At 40.5% G+C, this 20,105-nt stretch overlaps 2 protein-coding genes across 3 annotated transcripts; one reads left to right on the top strand and one right to left on the bottom strand.

Moving 5' to 3' along the window:
* Positions 1-5,324: 5,324 nt before the first annotated feature.
* LOC122551318 (gamma-crystallin M2-like) lies at positions 5,325-8,549 on the bottom strand. Its single transcript, XM_043693025.2, has 3 exons — positions 8,412-8,549; positions 8,073-8,315; positions 5,325-5,670 (listed from the first exon to the last, which is right to left on the bottom strand). The coding sequence occupies exons 1-3, from the start codon at positions 8,418-8,420 to the stop codon at positions 5,395-5,397; spliced, it is 528 nt and encodes a 175-aa protein (XP_043548960.2). The 5' UTR covers positions 8,421-8,549; the 3' UTR covers positions 5,325-5,394.
* An 8,183-nt stretch (positions 8,550-16,732) lies between these two features.
* Positions 16,733-19,874, top strand: LOC122551319 (gamma-crystallin S-1-like). 2 transcript variants are annotated; one of them, XM_043693026.2, is made up of 3 exons: positions 16,733-16,777; positions 17,556-17,798; positions 19,525-19,874. In XM_043693026.2, the coding sequence occupies exons 1-3, from the start codon at positions 16,769-16,771 to the stop codon at positions 19,798-19,800; spliced, it is 528 nt and encodes a 175-aa protein (XP_043548961.2). In that variant the 5' UTR covers positions 16,733-16,768; the 3' UTR covers positions 19,801-19,874. The 2 variants fall into 2 exon arrangements, with proteins under 2 accessions (XP_043548961.2, XP_087844708.1); XM_087988582.1 differs by lacking the exon at positions 16,733-16,777 and having other exon boundaries at positions 17,538-17,798.
* The last annotated feature ends 231 nt before the right edge of the window (positions 19,875-20,105 follow it).

Raw genomic sequence — 20,105 nt, 5'->3', positions numbered from 1 at the left:
TGAGCCGAATGAGATTTCTCACAGTGTTCTCCGAAAATCACCTCATTACCCACCCACCTCTCCTCTAAGGCACCTGCACGTCCGATCTTCCATTTTGCTGGAGGGAGAGATACTTGGCACTGCCAGGTCCTCCTGGGATTCTTGGCGTCATGTGTTAAAGATTAAGAACAGGTGTTATCAATTCTAGAAGGAGTGAAAGTAGACAAGTCCCCTGGGCCGATGGGATTTATCCGAGGATTCTCTGGGAAGCTAGGGAGGAGATAGCAGAGCCTTTGGCTTTGATATTTGAGTCGTTCATTGTCTACAGGTTTAGTACCAGAGAACTGGAGGATTGCGAATGTTGTGTCCTTGTTCAAGAAGGGAAGTGGAAATGAACCAGGTAATTATAGACCAGTGAGCCTTACTTTTGTTGTAGGAAAGGTTTTGGAAAGGATTATAAGAGATAAGATTTATAATCATCTAGCAAACAACAATTTGATTTCAGATAGTCAACATGGTTTTGTCAAGGGTAGGTTGTGTCTCACAAACCTCTTTGAATTTTTTTGAGAGGGTGACCAAGCATGTAGATGAGGGTAGAACAGTGGACGTGGTATACATGGACTTCAGAAAAGCTTTTGATAAGGTTCCACATGGTAGGCTGTTGGAGAAAATGCAGAGGCATGGAATTGAGGGTGATTTAGCAGTTTGGATTAGAAACTGGCTTTCTGAAAGAAGGCAGCAAGTGGTAGATGATGGAAAATATTCAGCCTGGAGTCTGGTTACTAGTGGTGTGCCACAAGGATCTGTTTTGGGACCACTGCTGTCTGTCATTTTCATAAATGACTTAGACGCAGGCATAGGTGAATGGATTAGTAAATTTGCAGATGGCACTAAAGTTGGTGGAGTAGCGGACAGTTTGGAAGAATGGTACAGGTTGCAGGGGGACTTGGATAAACTGCTGAATTGGGCTGAGGGGTGGCAAATCGAGTTTAATGCAGCTAAATGTGAGGTGATGCACTTTGGGAAGGCCGAGTATTGGGTCAATGGAAAGATTCTTGGTAGTGTGGATGTGCAGAAGGATCTTGGAGTCCATGTACATAGATCCCTGAAAGTTGCCACCCAGGCTGATAGTGCTGTTAAGAAGGCATGAGGTGTGTTAGGTTTCTTCGGTAGAGAGATTGAGTTCCGGGGCCGCAATATCATGATGCAGCTATACAAAACGCTAGTGCGGTCACACTTGGAATATTGTGTACAGTTCTGGTTGGACCAATACAGGAAAATGTGGCAGCATTGGAAAAGGTGCAGAGGAGATTTACCAAGATGTTGCCTGGTCTGGAGGGAAAGTCTTATGAGGAAAGGCTGAGAGACTTGGGTCTGTTCTCATTGGAAAGAAGAAGGCTAAGCGGGGATTAGATAGACACATACAAGATAATTAGAGGATCAGATAGGGTAGACAATGAAAGTCTTTTTCCTAGGATGATAACGTCAGCTTGTACGAGGGGGCATAACTACAAATTGAGAGGTGATAGGTTTAAGACAGATGTCAGAGGCAGGTTCTTTACCTAGAGAGTGGTAAGGGCATGGAATGCCCTACCTGTCAACATAATTAAATCAGCCACATTAGGGAGATTTAAACAATCCTTGGATAAGTACATGGATGATGATGGATAGTGTAGGGGGATGAGCTGAGAATAGTTCACAGATTGACAAAACATTGAGGGCTGAAGGGCCTGTTCTGTGCTGTATTGTTCTATGTTCTATGAGTGCTGTTCAGGTTTGTGGGATTGTGTTCAAACTGCGATCAAAATTGGTACGTGGTGAAAATAGCCCCTTTATTCAGCAACAGCAGTAGCACAGTCTGAGGAGGCGATGGAATCCTGAAATACAGTTCTTACAGTGGCTTCTTTAAACACCGCTCATATATCTATTAAAATTCTATCATTATGGCGTTACATTGTTTTATCTATTGTATACAAGGTTTTTCATGACTTCTGTCCTAGGGATAAAAAAGATGGTTTAAACATTTGTTAAATGGTGGCTGTTACTTCTGATGGGATTAGAATGCCTGTCCAGTCAGACTTGATTCGGAGGGGCCGGTGTTGGACTGAGGTACGCAAAGTTAAAAATCACACATACCAGTGTCCACAGCCACCTGATGAAGGAGCAGCACTCCAAAAGCTAGTGCTTCCAAATAAACCTGTTGGTTTATAATCTGGTGTTGTGTGAATTTTAACTTTGTCTGGTCAGAACTTGCATAATTAAGAGATGTTAGTCCTTTTACCTTTTAAGTTAGTAAATGCTAGTAAAAGTACTGGGCCTATATGCTCTAAACAGGTTAGAAATTATACATGCACTTAATAAAAGAATAAAGGATATTAAACTGATTATCACAGTTGGGATCATGAGATTTTATTTAGTATTTGCCAGTTTTGACAGTTCTCATTCATTCGTGCAGTTTTATGGAAGCACTGTTTTGTTGGTAAAGGGGATAGTAGTCCTGTTTAATGTATTTAACAAATACATACTAGTTGGGGAAACCGTTTGATGTTCTGCAATCTATTCAGGTCCTGAGAGATGATTGGTAAGGGGTGATTAATATTAGAAGCTTTCCATAGTTTTGGGTGAGTCATGGAGGCACAGTGGCAGTGGGGGTATTGTTTCTGAATAGGTTAAGTAGTCTTTGATATTTATTCAGAGGTAACTTTTGATGCAAATAGGTCTGATAAGGATTAAAGGTGTGAAGGAGCAGGAATGGGTTTGGAAGAAATGTATTAATTTAGTCCACCTTGTAACAGTAAAACGCACTATGAAAATGCGGTTTTATGAATGAATTAATGAAAATGCACTATAGTAAACAATGGGTTAGTAAAGGGTTATGAATGAATGAATGGGAATGTGGAATTAGTAAATATAGCGAGCTAGTAAAGAATTATGGATGAATGAATGGGAATGTGATATTAAGGAATATAGCAACCTGGTGAGTTGGTAAAGGTACCTATAAAACAATATCTCACAGGAGCCTGTCATTAACTGTATACTTTTTCTTAACATTTAATCTCCCAAAGTCGAGAACCTCAAATTTAACTGGATTAAACTCCATCTGCCATTTCTCTGCCCATATCTGCAACTGATCTATATCCTGCTGTATCCTTTGACAGGCCACCTGATGAATGAGCAGTGCTCCAAAAGCTATTGCTTCCAAATAAACCTGTTGGGCTATAACCTGGTATTGTGTGATTTTAACTTTGTACACCCCAGTCCAACACTGGCATCTCCAATCATCCACATTGAACAGTGCCTGCAGAACACATCATTGAAAATGTAATCCCAATGTTTCAGAACAGGAGGAGAGAGAGCTGCTGGCTATTCATCTGACATCACTAGTAGGAAAACTACTGGAATCCTTCACAAAGAATGTGATTACTGGATATTTAGAAAACATTGTCTGGACAGTCAACATGGATTAACGAAGGGAAATCATCACCAATGGGGTAGCCAAGGATCAGTGCTTAGGCCCCAGCTGCTCAAAATCTATGCCAACGATTTTTATGTTGATGCCAGATATGATGTTTCCAAGTTTGCAGAAGATGCGAGACTTGATGAGAATGTGGGTCATGAGGAGGATGCAAACAGGATTCAAAGCCAAATAGACTTAGTGAGTTGGCAAAGCCTGACATATGGATTATAATGTGGCTAATGTGAGAATATCCACCTTGGTCAAAGGAACAAAGGTACAGAATATTTCTTAAATGATGAGAGAGATTGGAAAGGGACTTTGGTGTCCTTGTTCATGAATATGTCTGTGCTTTTGGACACTTTGACCAGTTTATGTGCTGTGTTAAAAACACTTCATGCAAGCACTCTTACCGGTGAGGGAGACAGAATTTGCTTTGTGATTCAATTCGATTTTCTTAATTAAATATTCCTTATTAAAGTACTTCGGTGTACTTAAATATAAAATTCCTCGAATGCTTACTCTCTATTCAGTTCTATCTGTCTGAGAAAGAATATTACATAGAATGATCCCCATGTTTGAGCTGGGCTGTTAGAATCTCGTTCCTGTCTGACATAGGGCTGGCTCTCTTTCATGAAGGTGGGTCTCGCAGGTCAGGGAGGGTCTTCTCCTGGGTCTTCTGGGTTGGTGTATGGTCTTCTGCAAGTCTTCACTGAGACAGTGGTTTTAAGGTCTGTGTGTTTTTATTCACCTCATCCCAGACGTTCCAGAATGTTCTGTCGCCTTCAGCCAATGGGGTCATGATATGGCTTCAAAGCACTCATTGGGGTCCTGCTGTTGCCATGCTGAGGAGGTGTGAATAACCTCAAGCACTAGTTGGAAGTCAAGGTGTCAGAAAGTCTGCTTAATACCTCTCCAATACACACCTCTCAGGCTTTCCTGATGAAGGGTTCTTGCCCAAAGTGTCAATTCTCCTGCTACTCAGATACTGCCAGACCTGCTGTGCCTTTCCAGCACCACACTCTTGACTGCAACTGGATCCTCCCAAGCGTTTGTCACCTTTTTGACCTGGGTTGCCACTGTTCTTTGTTGCTGTTAGCTGCATGCTGGTGTTCAATTGAGTTTGGCCCATGTTCTGTTAGTCCTGGTTTCTCTGACCGTGAGTCAATTTTGATTGTTCAATTTTGGGCCCATGGCTGCTTGACCACACAAGTCAGTGCAGCAGGTTTTATAGAAGATATGTGACATATTAGTTTTTATTGCAAGGCAATTTGAGTACAGGAGCAAAGAAAGATGTTCTCATAGACAAGTACAACATTCTTAAAGAGCTTGTCAGGGGAGATGCAGAAATGAAGTTTCCTCTGGCTGTGGCTGTCTAAAAGCAAGGAGGAAGCCTTGGAAGAAAAAAAGCAAACCATTCAGGATTGAGTTGAGAAAAACAATTTCATTGCAAGAATGGTGAATGTTTGGAATTCTCTACCCAAGAAGGTTGTGGAGGTTCAGTCTTTAAGTAAGTTCAAGACAGAAACTGATGGATCATTAGTTAGTAATAAAATTAAAAGATATGGAGATGACAATGGGTGAATATAATTCCAGATAGGTGATAAACCATGGTCTAGTTTGTCAGAGCAATCTCAAGGGGTTGAATGGCCTACTGATACTCCTATGTCCCATGTTCCTATAAAAAGTATTGTTTCCAAAGTGAAGATAATGTTACAGTCATGGTTCTTTCCTAATGTGAAGGGAAAAATTGGATTTATGTAAGCAACTATTCAATCAAACATCCTTCAAGCCACATTAGAGTATAAAGTATTAACTTTTTGTGTAATCATAATAATGTAATTATTGTCTTATAAAATTCTATGATAGTAAACAAATGAAAAAGATGAAGTTGCAATGAAAGATTTTTATTCTGCTCAATAATATATCAGCAAAGCAATATTATTCTTTTCAGCAGCAATTTAGAAATCTCTCATTCGCCTGAAAGATCCAATAGTTGAACAGGTTGCTCCCCAGTCACTGAATCTCCTGTATTCACCGGGTCTCATGAAGTACTGGCGCCCTCTGTAGTCAGGATGTTCATAGAAGATCCAGTAACCGTCCATCACATGGCAGGAGTGGATGTCACGGTAACGGAAACGATCGTAGACAGATGGACAGTCATCCATGAATTCCATCATCTGTCCTCCAAAGTCAGGCCTCTCATAAATCTTCATTTTATAGGAATCACCCCTGTACTGTTAAAGTAAATATGACATATTGAGGAAAACAGATTGCTGAAGTCAACACATGGTTGTAATAAAATCACAAACCAAATTAGGATTTGAACTACTAAAGAAAAGTATAAACAACCTCTTAACATACTTGGAATGTTTGATCAAATTACAAATTCCAGCTTTTAACTTTTATTTATTCATAGGATGAGGGGATTATTAGTAGAGCAACATTTAATACCCAATCCAATTACCTTTGAGAAGGTATTGCTAAATGGTTTTCTTAAATACAAGCAAGTGTCTTTGCACTATGGTTCACAGCAGCATTTAAGAAACAACCATACTTTAGGTATCTAAAGTCATTATGAACAAGGCATTAGTTGTGGTGTATTGTGACAATGGATTGGCACCCTGAAGTAATTGCAAATTTTTTTTACTTTTAAGTTCAAAATGTACTGTTTTTAAGCATTAGGTGGATTGGCTATGCTAAATCGCCCATATTGTTCAGGGATGTGGAGGCTCGGTGGGTTAGCCATAGCAAATGCAGGGGTATAGGGATGCTACAGAAAAACTGCAGATATAAATTCAGCGATTGTTTGGCAGAGTTGTGTGTGAAGTCATAAAGTCATAGAGATGTACAGCATGAAAACAGATTCTTTAGTCCAACTCATCCATGCTGACCAGATATCCTAACCTAATCTATTCCTGATGGAGAATCACGCATATAAATTGTCAAGGAATTTTAAACAGAGAATGACTTAATGAAAAGAGATAACGAGGCAGCCAACTATTTCTCCTCTCTCAGAAGAGAGCCACTCTTGCAGACCTGTTTATTTCACTTTCCAGGATAAAACTAAAAGGCCAGTTTCAACCCAACTGAAGTGGACTGGTTGCACTGAACACTCTCAAGTGTACCATTCTGGGATTGTGCATTAGCATGCTGTGAGGATTACTGTGGAACAACTATGTCCAAATTATTCCTGTGTTACAGATAAAAGAGGACCCTCTGACGTTCTGCATGTTGCAAACCCGTTAAAAAGGGAATCAGGAGAAGGGAACTTCTATCAGCTTACAAAAACAAGAATCTCAAAATTGTCTGGTCAATTGCCAACATCTACACTACCGGTAACGTCCACTGCAATGATCACAATCTTCAACTTTCCACTCCTTGTGAACAACCCAGAATCTGATATGCATGTCCCTGTTGTTTAATAATTATCCTTTCAGATTCACCTCTTATTTCTATTTTGTGTGTTGCATTGTAAATTACTTCCACTTTTAGTAACTAACAAGTTCAAGAAACCCCAGTTAAATCAAGTATATTTGAGACATAAGAGCGCGGGTTCTAGGTGAAAGGCATGCACAAAGGCACAGATCCAACTGAGAAGTAGATGAATAAAAGAAAAGGAGCTAGTTTCCCCCCCCCCCTCATAGGGAGCTTACCTGTTAGATGTACCTCATCTGGAGCTTAATGAATTGGGGAACCTTTCTCAGAGTTTGATTGTAACAAGTGAACTTGGGCAATTATTTCAAATGGTTGGCAGGAGCTTTATTTTCATAGTGGAAATTACAGGATGATACTTTCGGCAAGATTTCAGTGAATTCCATCAGGAAACTGTACTGGTACTACGTGTTAGAACTTTCTCTTCTCTTTAGCATTAATTGAGCATAGCAGCAGTACTTCATAAATGTAACAATTCTGATTATCCATTTGTGTGCAGTTAATATAATTATTATAGGTCTTTTGGGTCAGATATAGAATTTAAATCAATGATTATCTTAATTCCATCTCTCAACTCAGCAGCACTAACAAATATGAAGTTCCAATTTAAGATAATCTGTCAGGGGATAAACAGCAGTAGGAACTATCCTTTAGAGACCTCAAATCTTGCAAACTCTGTCTAGGATGAGCCAGCATATAAAATGTCAGCATACATAGAACAACTGTTTGGGTTCTGTGGACCATCCCTCCCACAAAGACATAGATGGAACACCTTGGGTTCAGCCATCCACCTGCATTAAAGACTTTACTACACTACATCAATTCCACCTGTACTAGTGACAGGGATAAACTGTTAAAATGACAATTAAACATCATTTATGACAAACAAGCCTGTACCCTGACACTAACATATTAATCAGAGGTTGCTTCACATTGATTATTCAGTATGCTCACCTATTCTCTTTCTTAAACATAATTGTAACATTCAGCAACAATATAAAGCTCACTTTTAATCCTGAATTCATCCTTGGAGACATACATTGTCAGTAGCCTGTTAAATATGTGACTGAAAAATAATGAACGAATTAGAAAAGAAGTATCTTAAAGGATAGCTAGTGACAAATGTCTATTGATGCCTTCACAATATAAGCTATACAAGAAAATAATTAATATCTGGTAAAACTATAAATGCTATAAAACTTACATATGGGTAGGTACGACATGACTTGATGTTGTCATTGAATCCCATCCAGCGCTGGTAGTCAGGATACTCTCCCCTGGTCAGAACATACTGGTATCCCATGTAATTGGGTTTCTCATACAGCACCCACCAGTCACTGTCAACACGGATAGAGTTACAGCGGCTGAAGTAAGGGGACAGGTCGCCACAGTCACTGCTGCACTCATAGTGCCGCCCCTGGAAGTTCCTGTCCTCGTAAAAGATGATCTGAAGATGAGAAAACAGTAGAAAGTAAATAATAATTTGAACAGTTTTGAGTTAGAATAGTTCACATAATTTACAAAATACAGTGGACAGCTCAACCTTTCCCATTTTGACTTCACGGTTGGATTCAGCCGACTGGATATGTTATTGCAATGTGCAGCTTGGTATTTATACTCTATAGTGAAAGGCCATGGTAGAGAACACTTTTGTTATGTGAATGAGAGAACTGTATCTCAGCAAAATGGAGCAAAGGCATGTGATATACATTGCAGAGAAACACCAGCATTCAAGTAACAAATATGTCATTCATTCTATTCATTTTGCCTGCATTCACTTTTATTGTTCTATGACAAAAAGAAAATGAGAGGATGAGATTCCACAGAGCTTTTGGTGTCATCCGAAACACACAAGTTCAATTCGCAACTTTGCTGAGTCTAATGAAAGTATTTCAATGTGTTTTTTATATAGTTAAACACTTATAATCTTAACAGCTCAGTTTAAAAACTGTTGCAGTATGTTTTTTTTTAACCATAGGTTTACCTACTAGATATAGCTTACAAAAACTAATTCAAGTTTTCATTGCAATCTAGATCGTTACCATACAGTTAATAATGAAATAATTGCTGATAGATTAGCTTTCTGATAGTAATATTTTGACCATCTCATTTGCTGTGAAAATGACTTTCAAATCTTTCTAAATTAAAAATTGTCTAATTCCAGGAAACAATGTTTAACCGATCAGCTAAAAAGAGTTCAAATGACTAGAGCTTTCAAAGACTAACCCAAAGCCTAAATTTCTCATCATTTTTAAAGTTAATTTTAAAAAATTGTATAAAAATTTATCACCATTGTATGAATTTCAATTAGTTCAATCAGTAATTAGAAATATATTAGTGTTTTAGCTAAATACTATATCTGTCATATTATTAATAAAATAGCAAAAGAAGATATTTGAGACTCAAAAGGCAAAATGATCTTTTCTTGGGCTATGAGCAGGTGACAGCATTATTTATGGATCCTGACCACCTGTTACTTGTCAGGGCACCCTCCTGGGAGATCTTCCTGGCGGTGACTACTTAAGAAATCACTTTTGAATCTATGATCCAATTTGACACTGACATATCCCAGTTATTTTGATTTTACTCCAGATTCTCTGATCAGTGAGATAGCTAAGTAATCCACTTTGAAATTCCAGGGCTGCAGGGCCCTCATTTTAATTAATCATTGAATGTTTCAGAGAAGTAAGATCAGAATGTAGTCCTGGTTTTCTTTAAAAGATTGATAGTGGAACAACAATAGTGGAGTATGTAACGGCAAGCTCAAGCTTAATGACTGATGATGCTTAGTATGCATGGAATGAACATTATTTTAATTTCACTCAGTGAGAAGAATCAGTGGGTGAGTTTTCTGTTTGACTAGGAGCATATCCACCAGTCATTACTACCTTCAAAAGTAGTTCAGTGATTCAATACAGGACCAAAACATTTCTTGAAGGTATCTAACCACAATCTTCTCAGGGAATCTAGGGAGAGCCTGTAAGTGCTGGTCTTGTCACCTTTGCCTGCAGCATTCTTGTCGAAGTACAGCCACTGATCCCTGTGCTGCTGGTTTGAATGGAAGCTTTCTCACCATCAGCGTTGGAACGATCTACTGCTGAAAATTCTCCTCCTCTTTCTCCCTTGCCTACTTTACCAATTCCATTTCATCTCCATTTGTTATTTTAACCAAGGGAAACTGTACCAACAGCCTTTGTGACTGGAAGGAGGTGCTGTGTTCAGAGGGTTTTATAAAAGATACCCCTACTTCAAAACATCCAAACTCACTGAATTAAAAAAATTCTACCAACTTCTCTAAAAATAGTGTACTTCCACTGATTCTGCAAGAACACTGACAAGATGATTATGTCCCCTTTGACTTAAGGAGAAACAGAAAATACCTCGGCCTGGAGTAATGCCTATTTTATCTGTCATTGAATCTCCGCAGTAGGGAAACAGGCCATTCAGCCCATCAAATCCGCACTAACCATCCAAAAAGTGACCCACTCAGATCCATCCCCTTCCCTATAACCTTGCATTCCCCATGGCTAATCCACCTAGTCTGCACACTATGGCCAATCCACCTCACCTGCACATCTTTAGCCTGTGGTACGAAACCCACGCAGACACAGAGAGAATGTGCAAGCTTGACACAGTCACCTGAGGCTAGAATCAAACCTGGGTTTCTGGCACTGTGAGGCAGCAGTGCTAACCACTGAGCCACCTTGCTACCCCTGTCATCAAGTGGGGGCAATTTGAACAGAAGCCTGCAGTATCATTGCACAGATTTCAGAAAGAAACAGAAATAACTCAAGGCTCAAAAACTTCTTTATGTATTATCAATAATAACATTAAGGTAACTGAGGATTTTCACATTCATGTTTAGATTTACGTATCTGGATATTACAGATGGGCAGAATCAATGGTTTTCCAGCTGAGGTTATTCTATTGAAAAGTGTGAACGGTTTCAATCAGAATCTTCCCTCAGGTTCTGAGCGGAAAAGTCATACCAGATATTCATGTATTCATTGGGCAGAAACATATGGGGGCTTGAGTAATGTGAACTAAGGTGGGATTTGTGGAGAATTATATGAAAAGTCCAGCTAGGTCTATCTCAACATTGTGAACTGTATCTTTCATGCACTTCTTGAGTGGTGTGGAAAGTTTCTCATTAGGCAGCTGTGAGTTGCCAAATGAGGGTGTTAGGGTGGAATGACCAAACAATTCACTCGACACCTAGAAGTTCACTTCCAACGTCAGAGTTTGTTGTAATTACAACGGTGAGAAGAAACTCTCTTAAAATCCAAAGAGTTCTTCACCAAACAAAGGAAAACATATATTTTTATACATTTATTTCATCCCACCTTTAATATTTAATTGCATACATTTCCAATTAAGCTAATCATATGATTGCATGGCTAGAGATAGACAAGGTTATGGTTCTCCATGGTCTCATTTCCCAGACTCTTTTATCGCCCTTCTTGGGGCTTTTCACAATGGACACCGTATTTAAGTACATTCCTTCTCACACACTTGCCAGCTGCACTGTGTTAAAGGCCAATTAATTGGATACTTGCCTATCACTTAAGGACCTTTCAAATTCCTCATTAAACTCATTACAGGAAATGCCAAAAAATATGAGTGGCACAGGGGCTCACAGGGACCCAAGTTCGATTCCAGCCTCAGATGATTGTCTGTGCAGAGTTTACGCATTCTCCCCGTATCTGCGTGCGTTTCCTCCAGGTGCTCCGGATTCCTCCCACAGTCCAAAAATACGTGGGTTTGGTGAATTGGCCATGTTAAATTGCCCATAGTGTTCAAGGGTGTGTAGTTTAAGTGCATTAGTCAGGGGAAATTGGTCTGGATGGGATATTCTTTGGAGGGTTTGCGTGGACTCGTTGAAAATGAGGACTGCAGATGTTGGAGATCAGAGTCAAGATTAGAGTGGTGCTGGAAAAGCACAGCAGGTCAGGCAGCATCCGAGGAGCAGGAAATTTGATGTTTGAGTCAAATGGCCTGCTTCCACACTGTAGGCATTCTATGATTTTTGATTTTTACCAATTGTTATAATATCAGTTCTGATAAAGTTATGTGATTACACCTAATGTTAGAATGTTTTAGCTAACAAGTTGGGAGCAGTTTCATTCTTTCTGCATTTATTACAATGGATGTCTTACAATATGTTCATTCAACCCACATTCCAATGTCTGCTAGTTTCTGTAACTATGCCTCAATTCTCCCTGTAATGATATAGGAGCTGCTTTTACTGTCTGAGACTGGTTCACTCTTATTATTTTATTTAAATCATTCCTCTCATGCTTTTAGTGATTTTTTTTGTCCATAAGTGAATCTATAATGATTTCAGAATCTATATTTATGATTCTTTTAAGGATCTTAACTAAATCTCACTATTAAGATGGTAACAGACTGATTAAATAATTTCAAGACAGATTCACTGATTAAATGCAGTGTGAAATGTTCTTATCTATGTCTTATGCAGCTGCATATTCTATCTCAGTTCTGTCACTTTGGGAGTACAGGGCTACTATTGTACTTCTTGTGAAAACTACATGAACTTAATATTTTACTAAGCTCTCTAAATATTGTTAGCCATGTTCTGCCGCTAATGCCATGGACAGCTGTCGGCAATTTTGTGCTGCTCAGTCATGGGCATCCCTAACAGTGGGTGATTGCAGTTTGTTAAACACCTTGGATTGAATCTTATGTTATTTTGGTTGAGCGCCAGTTGTCTTGAGTTCATTAGAGGTGTTTTCACTAGGCGATCAAGCAAATTTTGTAGTTGAATCGGATCAAACGGGACTCATTCACAACCTTCTCTGCCCCTATCATGTTCCTCGTGTCCAGTTCCAGCTGAATTTTACCATATGCTATTGTCAGGAGATAGCAAAGACTGTAGATATGGATGCAGAGAGCCTGTGGTAGGTACTCATTGAGGGTGACCTGTGATGTTGGTGCCTGGTGTACTATGAAGGGCTTACAGAGCAAGTGGGGAGCTGAACTCACCAGGTACCCCATCTAACCTTCATGTTGATAATTCCCGATGTCCAGTTTGTTGGTTGTATCTCAGAAGATAGGAATTGGATTATGTAGGAGGCAGGTTGCAAGGTTAATGATGAGTTTACCAAACAATAATCCTCCTCAATCAGCAATTCCCTGTTGCCTAGCTAAATCTCTGCCTCATTGCCCTGGCAGAAATGTAAAAGATACAGCAAGGTGCTCCCAGTGCTGAGGTACAGCTCGTCAGAATTCTCATCTGATTCTGCAATGACTCTCAGCGTAGGCCCTTTATTCAGACCCCTACAAAATTCCACATCCCAATAACACTGCAACTCAACTCATTGACATGCAGCTTCCTATCTTAACAATCACAGAAAACAAAGTGGACAATGAGAACTCTTGACATGGAAGTCAGAACAGGCACACAGTGACTTCAGCTCACTGCTGGTTATGAGGAGCCTCCACGTTGCTCAGCACCTTATGCATCTCAGGTCAGGATCATAACCACATGCATGCCTCATCTATGGACAATAACAGGCAAAAGTGAGGACTGCAGATGATGGAAATCAGAGTCTAGATTAGAGTGGTGCTGGAAAAGCACAGCAGGTCAGGCAGTATCTGAGGAGCAGGAAAATTGATGTTTCGGGCAAAAGCCGTTCATTAGGAATGAATTTCCTGCTCCTCGGATGCTGCCTGACTTGCTCTGCTTTTCCAGCACCACTTTAATCGATGCACAATAGCATCTGACATTTTCCAGCTTCTCACGGTCATCGTGACACTTAAATCCAGTTGCAGCTTACGTATTGCAGACCTGTATTGCCGCGTGCACTGACAACTAACATTGAGAGGCTGCTGCACGGACACGTTGCATGCAGGGACAGGTTCCCAGCTCCCAGACTGGAGCAGGCAGCATCTCAGGGCCGATCATTGGACCAAGTGGCCATGTTGGAAAGTGGGTGGGTCCTGGGCTTCAACACCATCAAAGTGTGAGCCACTATCTGTTAGTGAACAGCAAATCACCCATCACCAGTACAGTCCCCACGCAGTCCAGGAGCTTGTTCATTATCATTCATTCATTTCGAGCACTCACAGTCAGGGCTTCTGTCTGACTGGTGTCTGGGTAATGAACTATGGTCAGTTCTGTAGGCCCCAACGAGCTGTCAGATGAAGTACACTGGAAGACTCTCCTTGTCTATAATAGAACTCAGTTGTGTTGAACATTAAATGCCAGGCAGACGCTAACTTGATTGGCTAAATGGCTGACTCCTGTTTCTATGTTAGAGAGTCATAGAGTCATAGAGATCTGCAGCACGGAAACAGACCCTTTGGTCCAACTTGTCCATGCCGACCAGTCCCACCTGCCAGCACCCGGCCCATATCCCTCCTGCAGAGTTGGTGACGATTCGCTACGGCACATTCGCTGCCGATAATTAGCCACTGCCGGTTTGCCACCAACATTTCTCCACTGGGGTTGTTTGACCTCTGGAGACTATTCACCACCGGAAAGATATATATATATATATATATACTGATTGTTTTCCGTCCCGCCTGTTCTTTCATACTTCTCAGTCCCCTTTATTTATACAACAACATAGTACATATTGGTAAAAAAAAGAGGTGAAATAAATATCATTATATTGGTTTATACATAAAAATGAGTTACAAACACTTGCGGTGGCGAAGCGTCCTCGGCGGTGAAAGGGCAGTGACGAATCAGTGGTGGCGAATGGTCCCATCCCGATCCCTCTAAACCCTTCCTATTCATATACCCATCTAGATGCCTTTTAAATGTTGCAATTGTACCAGCCTCCCCCACTTCCTCTGGCAGCTCATTCCATACACGTACCACCCACTGCATGAAATAATTTGCCCCTTAGGTCTCTTTTGTATCTTTCCCCGATCATCCTGTAACTATGCCCTCCAGTTCTGGACTCCCTGACCCCAGTGAAAAGACTTTGTCTATTTATCTTATCCAAGCTCATGATTTTATAAACCTTTATAAGGTCACCGCTCAGCCTCCGACGTTCCACAGAAAACAGCCCCAGCCTATTCAGCCTCTCCCTATAGCTCAAATCCTCCAACCCTGGCAACATCCTTGTAAATCTTTTCTGAAATCTTTCAAGTTTCACAACATCTTTCTGATAGGATGGAACTGCATGCAATATTCCAACAGTGGCCTAACCAATGTCCCGTACAGCCACAACATGACCTCCCAACTCCTGTACTCAGTATTCTGACCAATAAAGAAAAGTATACCAAACACCTTCTTCATTGTTGTATCTACCTGCAACTCTACTTTCAAGGAGCTATGAACCTGCACTCCAAGGTCTCTTTGTTCAGCAACACTCCCTAGGACCTTACCATTAAGTGTCTAAGTCCTGCTAAGATTTGCTTTCCCAAATGCAGCACCTCGCATTTATGTGAATTAAAATTCATCTGCCACTTCTCAGCCCATTGACCCATCTGATCAAGATCCCATTGTAATCTGAGGTAACCGTCTTCTATTTTCTCTCTTCTACCTTTGAGCCAGTTCTGTATCCAAATGGCTAGTTCTCCCTGTATTCCATGAGATCTAATCTTGCTAACCAGTGTCCCATGGGGAACCTTGTTGAACGCCTTACTGAAGTTCATAGAGATCACGTCTCCCTACGTTCTATATCTTCCATGTCCTTTTCAATAGTAAATACTGATGCAAAATACTCATTTAGAATCTCCCCTATTTTCTGCGGCTCCATACAAAGGCCATCTTGCTGATCATTGAGGGGCCCTATTCTCTCCCTAGTTACCCTTTTGTACTGAATGTATTTGTAAAATCCCTTTGCATTCTCCTTAATTCTATTTGCCAAAGTTATCAAAGTTGCCCTCTGATTTCCCTCTCAAGTATACTCCTACTTTCTTTATACTCTTCTAAGGATTCATTCGATCTATCCTGTCTACACCTGACATATGCTTCTTTCTTTTTCTTAACCAAACCGACAATTTTTCTAGTCATCCAACATTCCCTACACCGACCAGCCTTTCCTTTCTCCCTAGCAGTAATATATTGTCTCTGGATTCTCATTACCTCATTCCTGAAGGCTTCCCATTTTCCAGCCATCCCTTTACCTGTGAACATCTGCCCCCAGTCAGCTTTTGAAATCCGATAGCTTTTTCTCAGTTCTATATCAGGCCTCTGTTTTTATAATGCAATTGCTGAAACAAATGTCAGGAATTGATTTACAGTCATAATTGTCAAAAGAGCATTTAAACCAGATGACAGGTGGTACGCTGAATTTCATTCTTGATTTCTCCCTAAATCCCAAACCCACTCCACCAGAGTACAAAACACAGGGCAGCACAGCATTGTTGCCTCACAGCTTCAGAAATCTGGGTTCTATTCCACCCTCAGGCGATTGTCTGCGTGCGGTTTGCATAATCTCCCCACGTCTGTATGGGATTCCTCTGGATGCTTTGCTTTCCTCCCACTGTTCAAAGATGTCCATGTCAGGTAGATTGACCATGATTAAAGTGCCCTGCAATGTCCAGGTATTTGCAGGCTCGGTGGGTTATCCATGGGGAAATGTGAGGTAACAAAGTTAGGGTGGGGGAGGGGGGAGCAGGTGAGATGCTCTTTGGAGGGATGGTGGGAATACAATGAGCCCAATAGCCTATTTTCAAATTGTAGGGATTCTATATATATATAAAAAACAAGCAAATTCAAAAGAATCAATGACACATCATTGTCTTTCAGGTATGTATTTATAACTCATGTGAGATGTTTTGTTTCTTTTATTGCTGATTTTTACTCCTAAATCATTAGAATAACAAAGGTACAGTCCATTGCAGCATTTCTGTTCAGCATATAAATACCAAGCTGTGTGGGACAGTGAGGGATTCAGTTACGAAGCTAGCTGTGAGCTCAAAATGGGAAAGGCAAGATAACCTTTTTCAGTTTTTGCGTAGTATCGTCGTGCATATCATTTTTAGAATCATTCAATAAATAGTTCCTTGAAAGTGGAGGCGATAGGTAGATAGGATAGTGAAGAGGGTGTTGCTATGCTTGCATTTATTAGTCAGTGTGTTGAGTACAGGAGTTGGGAGGTTATGTTGCGACTGTACAAAACATTATTCAGAATACTTTGGAATACTGCATGCAAATCTGGTCTCCCTGAAAAAGGTATGATATTATGAAACTTGAAAAGGTTCAAAAAGGATTTACAAGTATGTTGCCAGGGTTGAAGGATTTGAGCTGGAAGGAGAGGGTGAACATGCTGGGACTATTTTACCTGGAGTATCAGAGGCTGAGGGTGACCTTTCAGAAGTTTATAAAATCATGAGAGACACAGAATTGGGTAAATAGAAAAGGTATTTTCTCCAGGGAGAGTGAATGTAAAGTTAGAGGGCAAAGGCTTAGAGTGAGAGGGGAAAGATTTAAAAGACACGTTAGAGGCAACTTATTCACACAGAAGGTGGTATGTATGGAATGAGCTGCCAGATGATGTGGTGGAGACTGGTACAATTACAGCATTTAAAAGGCATCTGGGTTTAAAGGGATTTGGACCAAATACTGGCAAATGGGACAAGATTAATTTAGGATATCTGGTTGGCATGGACAACTTGGAACAAAGAATCTGTACATTTCTATGACTTTATGACTAAGTATCCTCATTTTCTAAATGAATGACTGAAAAGGATGGTTCTTCCCTCACAGATCATCTTTTACGAGGACAGGAACTTCCAGGGGCGGCACTATGAGTGCAGCAGTGACTGTGCCGACCTGTCCCCTTACTTCAGCCGCTGTAACTCCATCCGTGTTGACAGTGACTGGTGGGTGCTGTATGAGAGACCCAATTACATGGGATACCAGTATGTTCTGACCAGGGGGGAGTATCCTGACTACCAGCGCTGGATGGGATTCAATGACTGTGTCAGATCATGTCGCTCCTACCCACAGGTAAGTTATAATTCTGTGATTGTTGAGTCTTGGCCAGTAATTGTGGAAAATAGCCAATAACATCAAGAACAAGCATGAATGTGTTCTCTTAATTAGGTATATCACTAAACCTATATGCAATTAATAATTGGGTGGTTTCTATATTCAGCACTAATAATGCACAAGAAATTAGGCATTATAGTCTGCTGCAGGGACTATAACCTCCAATGTATTGAAAACCTTCCTGTCATTTGTACATGCATATTTGTGATGATTAGTTGTCCCAGCTGTTAAAATAGTGAAGATATACAGGTAGGTTTTCTGTAGTACCACCAAGATGAAAGGTAGATAACTCTCCAACATGTTCTCAATGACAATTAGGGATTGGCAATAACTGCCAGCCTTGCCAACAATTCACATCCCACACCTGTAAGGAAATCAGTGATATAATTGGGAAAGAGGTGAACACCAGGAGGTATGCTTTGAGCTCTAGTTGAGAGTAGGCAGCTGGTCAGAAAGTAGACATTTTTAAGCTTCAAGATGTTACTGCAACCAATAGCCTTCAGCTTGGGGAAGAGGCCCTTTAGGCTACCAATGAAGTATAAATTGTGAAATTCTTACCTGGTCACTTGAGCTTTGGTTAATGGAAGCAATTCAGGATGCTTACCCAGAGAGCCATTACCTTGGAGATTTTCACAGCTTCAGTCTTTGCCTGTCTAGAACTACAACATGTGTTAATGTTTCCCGTGAGATACCTTGCCAGATTCACTGTTGTAATGAGGGTACAGAAACTCAAAAACTATCCGCACAGTCTGTTTATATATTCAGTCACCACATTACCAGAAGGATGTCGATGCTTTGGAGAGGGTACAGAAGAGGTTCACAAGGATGTTGCCTGGTATAGAGGGTGCTAGTTGTGAGGAGAGATTGGGATGATAAAGATTATTTACATGAGAAAGACAGAGGTTGAGAGGGGACCTGACTGAGTCTACTTAATCGTGAGAGGTATCGACAGGGTGGATAACAAGAAGCTTTTTCCCAGAGTGGGGGCCTCAATTACTAGGGGTCATGAGTTCAATGTGAGAGGGGAAAAGTTTAAAGGGAGATATGTGTGGAAAGTTCTTTATAAAGAGGGTGATGGGTGCCTGGAACACATTATCAGTAAAGTGGCACGATAGCTTCATATAAGATGTATCCAGACAGATACGTAAATGGGTAGGGAGCAGAGGGATACAGATCCTTGGAAAGTAGGTGACAGGTTTAGATTGAGGATCGGGATCAGCACAGGCTTGGAGGACCCAAGGGCTTGTTCCTGTGCTGTAATTTTTTTGTTCTTTGTGGTGATGGATGGGAGGCATGTGTAAAGGAATCTGAAGGGGGAGGAGTTTGGTAGGAAGGTTTGACCTTCACTCTCTCTGGACGTTTGTGAGTACAGCCATCAATCAGTCCCAGGAATAAAAATAACTACAATTTTGCGCAGTTCAAGAACTAAAGTAGGATAATTAGATTCAATATTGTGCAAAAACGTTACCATTTACTGTAATAATGATGGTAAAATGAATGGCGGTATTTAGGTGAAAATGAATCAGGTACGGTTACTTTTTTTTTGCTTTATTCTTATTTATCCATAAAAATTTCCATGAATAATTATTTATTTCCAAATTCCTGACTTTTCCATTAATAACTACATAGACACTGAAAATATATTTACAACTTCATCACAAACATAATTTCCTTTCTCTTCCAGTACCGAGGAGGCTCCTACAGAATGAGGATTTATGAGAGGCCTGACTTTGGAGGGCAGATGATGGAATTCATGGATGACTGTCCATCTGTCTATGATCGTTTCCGTTACCGTGACATCCACTCCTGCCATGTGATGGACGGTTACTGGACCTTCTATGAACATCCCAACTACAGAGGGCGCCAGTATTTCATGAGACCCGGTGAATACAGGCGATACAGTGACTGGGGAGGCTACAGTTCAACTGTAGGATCTTTCAGGCGAATGAGAGATTTCTAGATTGTTGTTGGAAAGAATAAAATTCTTTTTGCTGAAATATTCAGATATATAATAAACTGCATTTTTGTCATTTATTTGGGTATCTTTGTTCATTTAAAAATCTCTTGGAAACAATTATGTTTGGCAGAAAGGGTGTCTCAAGCATGGCATTTTAGCTGGAGATAACGATGTTAAGAAGTTAAAGTGAACAATTGAATAACTTCTGTTCATGACAACCAGTCCTGATGAAGGGTTAAGTCCGAAATGCCAACGCTCTTGCTTTTCAGATGCTGCCTGACCTGCTGTGCTTTTTCCAGTGCCACACC

Source organism: Chiloscyllium plagiosum, unplaced genomic scaffold (assembly GCF_037043375.1).
Source record: "Chiloscyllium plagiosum isolate Xiang-an unplaced genomic scaffold, Cpla_swu_hap1 HiC_scaffold_7, whole genome shotgun sequence".
Lineage (NCBI taxonomy): Eukaryota > Metazoa > Chordata > Chondrichthyes > Orectolobiformes > Hemiscylliidae > Chiloscyllium > Chiloscyllium plagiosum.
The sequence above is the reverse complement of the archived record's forward strand: the minus strand, read 5'-3'. Positions and strand labels throughout refer to the sequence as shown.